This window comes from Syngnathus typhle, linkage group LG6, assembly GCF_033458585.1.
Source record: "Syngnathus typhle isolate RoL2023-S1 ecotype Sweden linkage group LG6, RoL_Styp_1.0, whole genome shotgun sequence".
Lineage (NCBI taxonomy): Eukaryota > Metazoa > Chordata > Actinopteri > Syngnathiformes > Syngnathidae > Syngnathus > Syngnathus typhle.
The window spans coordinates 2,029,037-2,037,673 of NC_083743.1; the positions used below are offsets into that span (position 1 = coordinate 2,029,037).

An 8,637-nucleotide genomic window follows, 5' to 3' on the forward strand; every position below is an offset into this window, starting at 1 on the left:
CATTAACATTTCAACTTCACTTGCAGAAAATGTCTGCTTTTGCTCCTGAGGAGAAGCCTGTCCGATGACCAATGAATGGAGGTGTTCAGTACCCACTTTTGTCCTCTAGAGGGCAGTTCAGCGCAGCTATATAACAAACGTACCTGTTTTTCCTCCAAATGGTTGACACTTTAGCAAATGAATGGAGGGGACAATCAAGCTTTTTTAAGGTCAAGTTCTACAAATGTCTTTTTGGATTATTTGTTCGTTTTTAAGTATTCCTCGACAGGCTGAAGAGTAGCTACAGTCAGTCCGAAATGGTTGTAGTTTAAGCCCCTATTTAGAAATGATTTTCTCAGCTAACCCCCCCCCCCCCCCCCCCCCGTGTATTAGTCAAGTGGGGAGGGGAAAACAATGCTGGAGCTGTGCCTGGCCCACATTCCACGATGAAAGAAAGAAAGACTTTTTTCTGGCCTCCCCGCATTACCATGGCGCTCACGGAACATGCTTGTTTCCATGGCGAAGCGGCAACCTCCAAGCGTGTTCCCAAAGTAAATCTCAGCCACTGAGGGAGACAGAAGGGAAAAGTTGGCTTGGGTGGGCTGAGGGAGGCTCCAACGCAAAACAACAAATAGACACTTCACAAGAGCTCGTATCCCAAAAAGATCGCTGCACACATATGTCGTTTGTGATATCTGCTGGAGCCAGCCAGCCAGCCAGCCAGTCATTGTCTGTCCATCTGGCTCCTTCTCCTTACTGGGCATCTAATATTCGGTGCTATTGAACACCTGAAGCTTTTTGCGCCTTTGCGGTCATTTCAGCAATTGCACGCCATTCGTTTTTTTTTTAATTGGCTTTAGTTGAAGCTAACTGGCACAGCATTTGATGTCAGCTTCAGCTTTTCAGTATTTGCACGCAATTCCGGCGCCAATCTCCTTTCCATGCAATTGTTTTTTTGTCTTTTCAGCGTGTCCCTCCTACTCGTTAGTAGTGGGAGGGAGGGAGGGAGGGAGGGAGGGAGGGAGGGTGGAGGGAGGGAAGGATTGCTAGGTTACTGGCGGTCATCCCCGTCCGTGACCCCCGCTCCCCTCCATGTTTGCATCCTGCCCCACATTGCGGCAAACCCCTCCTCGTGTCGGCGAGGAATTAAACATCACACCACCCAAGTGGGAGGGCATGCCGAAAGGCTAAAAGGCCCCGTAGAAGAGCTGCACCGGCGCCCGCCCGCCCCAGCCTTGGCTTGCATTCCGTTGCCATGTGGTGGCTGGTCCTGGTGGCTCTGTCTTACCTGGACAGGGAGCTGGCGCTCGGCTCCGGGGTGGCCCCGCCGTCCCGAGGGAGGCTGTCCGAGGAGTGCGGCGGCGGCGGTCCCCGGGGCTCCCGGCCTTTCACGCCGCGCATGGACGACGAGCCCAAGAGGAGGGGCTCCGAGGTGACCAGGAGAGCCAAAAGAGGCTTCACGTATCCCGGGACCCTTTGGTGCGGCGCCGGAAACATGGCAGACCGTTACGACCAACTAGGTAGATCGAGTCGTTTCGGGGCACCGCCTTCATACGTTGGAATTGCCACGTCTTAGTGAATGTCAGACTTTCCGCAGAGTTGGCAGGTTGGATTGGGTCGGAGCACATCTTCTTCAACAGAGGAGAAAAGAAATATGCTTGCTTGCTTGCTTGTTTGTTCCTTAGGGGAATTTGAGGAGACGGACAGCTGCTGTCGCACGCACGACCACTGCCCCCACGTCATCCACGCCTTCTCCTCCAAATACGGATACACCAACTTCAAGTGGCACTCCATCTGTCACTGCGACTGCGACCAGGCGTGAGTAGAAAACACCCACCAAATATGGGGGGGGGGTTGAGAAAAACCAAACCCAAAAAAAAGCCCCCCTCCATTCCATGGCCAGGTTGAAGGCTTGCCTGCACCGAGTCAACGACACGTCCTCCCGGGTGATGGGGCAGGCCTTCTTCAACGTCATCGCCGCGCCGTGCTTCCAGCTGCTCTACGAGGAGCGCTGCGCCGAGCGCCACTGGTACGGACCGTAAGTATCACACGTGCGCCCGCCGCCGCCGCCAACATTCCGCTCTAATTTGCCCGACCGCCGTCGAGGTGCAAACGCTACGAGAAGCTGCCCGTCGCCGTGGTCGAGGAGGCCGTCCCGTACGAATACGGCGCCGCCGACATCGGTTCTCCTGAGAGGAAGACTGACCACGAGAAGGAGGAGAGCGCCACGCCGGCCGCCCCGCCGGGCCCTGAGGCGCCGTCCCTCCACGCCGTGGAGAACTTTACCCAGGCGCTCGCCACCATTGTTTCCTCCACATCTGCCGCGCAAACTTCACACAATAAGAGGAAGAAAAAGAAAGACAGAGGCCAGAAGACCAAAAAGGCAATGGGGGGGCAGAGAAGCAAGCACAAAAAAGGAGCCACAGCGACACTTCCTTTGACTAAGTCCGTCAATGACGTCATAACGGGTGAAGCGGCGCCGGAGACCGCCCGGCTGCGGCCGACGGGGCGACCGAGCGCTCAGCCGCCCAAAAAACGGGGAGCGAGAACGGGCAGGGGAGGGCTCAGAGTAGCCCTGGCTTCCCCTGAGCAGGCGCCGCGACCCGCGGGCTACAACCTCAGCGCTGGCCTCACGTCGCACCCCAAAGGTCGCCCGAGTGAGGAGATCCCGCAACCTCCGGTCCACCTGAAGTCTCCTGCCGGGTCTCCGTCCAAAAAAAGGCTAACGAGGAAGGAGGAAGCGGTCGTGACTTGGCCAAAGGAGCCGGTCCAACCTACGGTGGCGTGGCAAAACCCACCGGGGGCTCCCGAGCGCTGGCAAGACAGAAGAGACAATGAGGACGGCGCAAAAAGGAGCAAAGGACGGCCGGATTCAGGGGCTCAAAGCACCGGAGCCCAACCGGCGCAAAGTTTGGACGGCCCATCCGGCCAGCGCAACCAAAGCACAAAAGCGGCTTCTCAAAGCGCAACGAGCCTCACCAGCGCCGAGCCGTCCCGTAGCTTTGCTCCGACGACCCGGCTCGGGAGGAAGGCTGCGCCCGGCGGCCCGGCGTTGCCCGCCGAGGAGAGCGTGGCAAAGCGGAGGGCCGGGGGGGCGTCCGGCGACCTTCGTAGCAGCGCCGTGCTGCGCTCCGTGGAGCGAGCCCGACGGCAGTTTGCCCGCAAGAAGAAAAGAAAAGCCGCTCGGACCGTCAGACCTCCGTCGTTGGCGAGACGTTGAATGTGACGTCGTCGTCTTAGGAAGCTTCAGCGTTTCCAAATCAATCAATCACTCAAGCAATCAATCCATCAATAATCGCACAAATGGATCCCATTTGACTGTCATGTGACGATCACAGCTTGAATAAAACGTGAGTGAGTCTGCTCTTTTCTTTTCTTTTGGCTTGGCTCTGTTGATCGACTGACCCCAAGGCCAAATGTGGACATCAAATTCTTGTGCTCAGGCATGCGCATGGCTCTTTGTGGGCTCCTTTGTTGCGGACTCTGACCCGACCCGCCAATTCTGCCTGGCAAGGTCACATTCTCTTAAGAGATTTAGGGCAATTACTTTCTCCTGCATGCCAATCGGGTTAATCAGCTGACTCGCTCTCTCTCACATGCTTGGCCCAGACTTGCTTGCATCTTTTCAGCTCAAATGTCTGGAGAGGCCTGCCTCGTGTCGCTCGCTCGCTCAAAGGCCTCCCACACAAGGACAGAGTAGAAGACAATCAAGTCATTTGAGCCATTTTTGTTGGGCACTCACTCCCCAAGGCAAAAAGGGAGGGGGGGAGGGGGTACTTTTGTCCGGCACACTCCTCGCAAACGTTGCAGCAACAACAACAGCACACACAAAAAGCGGCGCATGTGCAGAGCAAACAAGGCAAAAGCTGCTGTTGCTGCAATTGGAGCGATCCAAAAGGCGGACAATGCGTGCGTTTGGGCCTTAAGCTGGGAGGGAGGGAGGGAGGGAGGGAGCTAGGAGGGAGCTAGGAGATCGTTCGCTTGCACCTTCTTCAGCTACACTTACAAACAAGGCAAACATTTGTCAAGACAAATGATGCAAGCAAAAGCACACTAACCAAGGGGCGAAGCGAAATCATCGTCGTCGTAAGACTCGTCTCCTCCTCCTCCGTCCGTCCTTCCTCCCTCCCTCCCTCCCTCTTTTCGTGCGTGCGTGCGTGTTGACCAAACACAAAAGTTACCTTTGGACGGCAAACTTCGTTCCTACTAGTAATCACCACGAGAGGGCGTAGCAACACCAAAAATGGGAAGAAAAGAGAGCGGCTGGCTGCCTATGTGACGTGCTCGATGAACAACTCAAATGATATGAGCTTATTCTTTATGATTGAGAAAAAATAATGACAAATAAAGAAATACTACAGAGACGCAAGTCGTGCTTGTGATCAGGCCACATGCGAATCTTTCAACTTGAATGTCGGCGCTATCTTGCAAGACGCAAAACATCGGCTCCTTGCATTGCTTTCAATGACTTGCACTTGAAATGATGAGCGTCCAGCGACCCCACAAACACATTCAAACACGTTTAATTTGCAATGGAACCAAGAGAGGCAAACGCACACGCACGCACTCGTCACTTGATAAAAGACACGTTATTGTTACGGGGGAAAAGGCCTGCTTTTGGGGGCTTTGGTTTCTTTTTTTCCCTGCATGTTTAAACAAAATGCCACACCATCTGCTTTGTTACTTTGAAGAGGCACCGCACAAGGCACTGCACTGCACTGCACTGCACTGCACTGCACTGCACTGCACTGCACTGCACTGCACTGCACTGCACTGCACTGCACTGCACTGCACTGCACTGCACTGCACTGCAGAACGGCAGCTCACAAGTGCTTACCACGTCCTCGTTTGAGTCCACGTGCGTTTGTTAAACGGCTCAGTATTTGGATTCTGCTTGATTTATGGCACCACTCGGATGTGGGAAATGCATAGAAGCGCTTGCGGACGTTTACCCGAGCGAGCGAGCGAGCGAGCCATGTTTGAAAGGGAAACACAGGTCAGACATTCCTGTCTCGAAAAGCCGCTGGCAAAAGACAAACGGGCAGCCCATTCTCACAATCTCTCTCTCAATCGGCGGAGAAGCTCTCGGAGGCACGCGCGCCGTTGCGGACCGGCTGAGCGCTGGCGACGCCCTGCTGGAGGAAGTCGGAGCGGATCAGGCGCCAGAAGTAGACCAGCATCATGCCGTTCATAATCATCAGAGTTGTGAAGAAGAAGCCCGAGTTGTCCAGCTTGGAGTAGTTGGAGCCGATGTACCAGGTGAGGTAGAACTGCGTGGCCAGGCGGGCCACCACAAAGGTCAACACGTTGAGCACCTTGTTGACACGGTAGACGGGCGCCGAGGTGGCGCCCACCAGCTTCAGGAGAAGCCGCAGGTGGAGCGTCACGCTGTTCACCTCCACGAAGAGCGTCAGCACCGCGCCCGCCACGTACAGGTGCGTGTACAGCGTGTACAAGAAGCACCAGATCACCTGACACACACACACACACACACACACACACGGACGGCGGGCATCACCAGGGGAGCAAGCGCCACTTTGCGGTCAGCGCTCCTCTTGTGGCCGCTTCCCGGAGGAGGTCGGTGTTAGCAAAAGGGATTTGCTGACACCGGCCTGGGTCAACTAGCAAACAGATTGGCACCGGCGGCGGATTCCAATTGGATCAAAAAAAGAAAGGTTCTGGGCGATTTCCATTCATTTTCCAGGGAAAGACGTATGAAGGAAATGAGCAGCCCACTGGCTGCTCGTATGTCCGTTTTTTGGCTTTCCTTCTCCTCCACTTCCTAAATGTGAATGAGTGAGTGCGTTTCCTTACAAGCGTGTGGTGGATGAGAAATTCCCAGGATCCTCTGGCGTGTCCCGTCAGGATGATGTCGGCTGCGTCCTGAACGAAGTACCCTGGCAAGGGACGGACGGCATTGAAAAATCAGCATTTGTTGAGGAGATTTGCATTGCTTTTGCGGAATCCAAAACGCTGTTGTTTCTCTTTCCACCGATAGTAAGATTGGAGTATGGCGAGTATGGATGCCAAAGGTGCATGCATGCACTTTAGAAAGCAGCCAGCCAATGCCAAGATCAGATGGTGGCATGTTCTGCGCATGTCTCTGTATCCGATCGGGGGCGCACAGCAATTCCAGTCACTGAGGGCCCTTTTGTGCCTGCCTGGGAATGACTGGCACGCCGTGGCTGACACACACACACACACACACACACACACACACACACACAATACAAGCAAGTGTTGTCGAGGGACGTGCATCTTGGTGATGACACACGAGAGCGACGCAAACGCACTGAGGCCACAAGCGGAGTCTCGGGCGGAATAATCCTTCGATCGCCACGGTGATTTGGGCGAGGGACCTTGGCAACAGGTGAGGGGGCGGGACCTTGGCTCGTGTTTGACGGCACCTGACAAAGTCAAGGCGACGCTCCCTTGCCCGAAATAATGTGTGTTTTGACTTTGGGATGCCATATCAACACGCACACACAATTTGCATAACCCCCCAAATGTGCATCTATCTATCCATCTATCCAGAGTTGACTGACCTGTAGAAACGCAGATCAGCAGGTAGGAAGGCGGCGTGTGGTGCGCGTGGAGGTCGCGCAGCGTCTCGGGCCACAGCAACACACTGGCAAAAAGACACACAAGCTCTTCCAGTGACGCAGCTTCATGCAAGAGTTTGGCCTTTGTTGCCAATGAGCCGCAAGAGCGAGCGTCAATCCAGCGGAATGTGAACGCAAATGAGTCACCCAAAGTTTCGTTTGCGCGGGCGGCGGCGAGGGCAGGTTTTTCCGGTTCTTCCGTGACAAGTTGGACTCGTATACTTTAACTGCTCGCGTACCGCGGCCAGCTTTGTGGGGGCTTGTACTCTTGTCCAAAACAACAACAAAAAGAATGTATGGACATGAAATGCACACACACAACCTTGTTAAAAGAAGTCAGGTGTGGCCCATTCATTGAAATCAGATCTGAAAAACACAATGGCGGGCTTCCAAAGACTCTTTTTGACGACGGTTTGTTCCCACTTGGATTTGAAAAGCGTTCTGATTTTCATTTCTTGCCATGACAGGAGCTGCGTGCGTGAGCGCGCTGCTATAAAAGCCCATTTCTCAGCCACGTTCTTTTGCCCGCCGCCACGGTCAGAAAACGACAGATAGAATTGGCAGTGACCGCGACAATCTATCGTTCCGTCACGACTCCTGTCACTGACCCCCCTTGCTTCAATGTTGTCAATTTGTGGGCTGGCTGGCTGGCTGGCTGGATGGCTGGCCGGCCGGCCGGCTGGCCGGCTGGCAGGCTGGCCGGCCGGCCGGCTGGCTGGCCGCTCTCTCTATATTGCGTGTCGGTCACTTGGGGTCAAACGGAGGGAAATAGTAACACGACCAATAAATAGGTAGACGGGAGACGCCGGCCCGGCGGGCATCGTCTCTGTAAGCCAGCCAGCCAGCCAGGCGGCTTCTACCTTGTACTTGTTTACTCGAGTGCATGAAGGAAGCGGTCGCAGTTGACTCGGCGCGCGCAGACGCGCAGACGCGCAGACAAAATGACCTCCTACCTGGAGACAGCCCACGTCCCGGTGAGGATCGAGTGCACCATGGACACGGAGAGGTTCCTCCACTTCCACGTTCGGAAGTCGTCGCGGAGCACCACCTTCGGGGGGGGCATCTTCTCCAAGAGCACGTGGACCACCCTGAAGAGGACGGCGAAGGCCACCACCGAGGCTCCCGTGTGCCTCTTGAGCACCGCCACCAGGGCCTCCATCCTTGCTCACCTCCGCCGCGTTTTCGCGCTCTCTCGTCGGCCTGAAGTGGGTTTGGTTGGGGTGGAGCTTGCTCGGCCGCGTCGCACACTTTCGAGCACTTTGCTTCCAGGCAAAGTGAAGAGAAAAAAAGCAGAAGAACAACTCCAGCAGAAGAACTGGAGAATTTGGGTGCGGCAGCAGTCGAAGGAAGGGCGGGAGCGAGCGAGCGAGCGAGCGAGCAAAAGCGCGAAGGAACGAAGGGGCTCCGCTCGCCTGTTGCGCCCCGGGAACTTGGGCAGCGGCTTGTCTTGTCGCGTGTGCGTGCCTGCGTGCGTGATTGCGCGAATGGGTGCCGCCTGGCCTGCTCCAGCTGCAGCGCAGCGCAGCGCAGGCAGTGCAACCCAGCTGCACCCATCGCCGACAAAAAAACAAACAAGGAGAGAGGACTGGCTGACTGGCTGGCGGGCGGGCGGGCGGGCCGAAACCGACGAGACGACTTTAGAACGTGCTGCACGTTACGTGCACAAGAGTTGAAGTTGGGGACGCGCGAAGGAAGCCATGCACGCAACGGCCCTGGAAAGGAGAAGCATACGTATATCCTTCCTCCCTTCCTCCCTTCATTCTTTTGACAATTTGGGTGACAATTTGGGAAGGAAAGCCCCAAAGAAATAGACAAGCGCAGTTGGTGTCAATCATGAATGATGGGCGTATGGCGGATGTATTTATTTGAACGGTTTACTACAGCCAGCGCCTTATGACGCGCCCGCCCGTCAGCCACCACGCCAGCCAGCCAGCCAGCCAGCCTGCCCGCCCTCATTGCCGAAATCAACCAATAGGAGAATAGTCAGACTTAGGACCGCCCCCTCATTTGAATAACATTTCCTTCTGCAGTGCAATCAAAAATAAAGAAAAGTGAA

General features: G+C 55.5%; 2 protein-coding genes across 2 annotated transcripts; one reads left to right on the top strand and one right to left on the bottom strand.

Moving 5' to 3' along the window:
* The first annotated feature begins 1,151 nt into the window (after positions 1–1,151).
* On the top strand, positions 1,152–3,341 carry proca1 (protein interacting with cyclin A1). The gene is made up of 4 exons (XM_061280331.1): positions 1,152–1,499; positions 1,665–1,797; positions 1,883–2,017; positions 2,086–3,341. The coding sequence occupies exons 1-4, from the start codon at positions 1,235–1,237 to the stop codon at positions 3,197–3,199; spliced, it is 1,647 nt and encodes a 548-aa protein (XP_061136315.1). The 5' UTR covers positions 1,152–1,234; the 3' UTR covers positions 3,200–3,341.
* Positions 3,342–4,486: 1,145 nt separating this feature from the next.
* Positions 4,487–8,142, bottom strand: tlcd1 (TLC domain containing 1). Its single transcript, XM_061280343.1, has 4 exons — positions 7,535–8,142; positions 6,525–6,607; positions 5,794–5,876; positions 4,487–5,450 (listed from the first exon to the last, which is right to left on the bottom strand). Exons 1-4 carry the CDS (start codon positions 7,738–7,740, stop codon positions 5,046–5,048), a joined length of 777 nt encoding a protein of 258 aa, XP_061136327.1. The 5' UTR covers positions 7,741–8,142; the 3' UTR covers positions 4,487–5,045.
* Positions 8,143–8,637: the final 495 nt, after the last annotated feature.

What these genes read in the sequence shown, in the direction of transcription:
- proca1 (XM_061280331.1), top strand. Translation starts at nt 1,235, where the DNA reads ATGTGGTGGCTGGTCCTGGTGGCTCTGTCTTACCTGGACAGGGAGCTG. An exon ending in CACTGCGACTGCGACCAGGC is followed by an intron (nt 1,798 to 1,882) that starts GTGAGTAGAAAA and finishes TTCCATGGCCAG; the next exon opens with GTTGAAGGCTTGCCTGCACC. An exon ending in GAGCGCCACTGGTACGGACC is followed by an intron (nt 2,018 to 2,085) that starts GTAAGTATCACA and finishes ACCGCCGTCGAG; the next exon opens with GTGCAAACGCTACGAGAAGC.
- tlcd1 (XM_061280343.1), bottom strand. Translation starts at nt 7,740, where the DNA reads ATGGAGGCCCTGGTGGCGGTGCTCAAGAGGCACACGGGAGCCTCGGTG. An exon ending in GGGACGTGGGCTGTCTCCAG is followed by an intron (nt 6,608 to 7,534) that starts GTAGGAGGTCAT and finishes TCTTTTTGCCAG; the next exon opens with TGTGTTGCTGTGGCCCGAGA. An exon ending in GCTGATCTGCGTTTCTACAG is followed by an intron (nt 5,877 to 6,524) that starts GTCAGTCAACTC and finishes GTCCCTTGCCAG; the next exon opens with GGTACTTCGTTCAGGACGCA.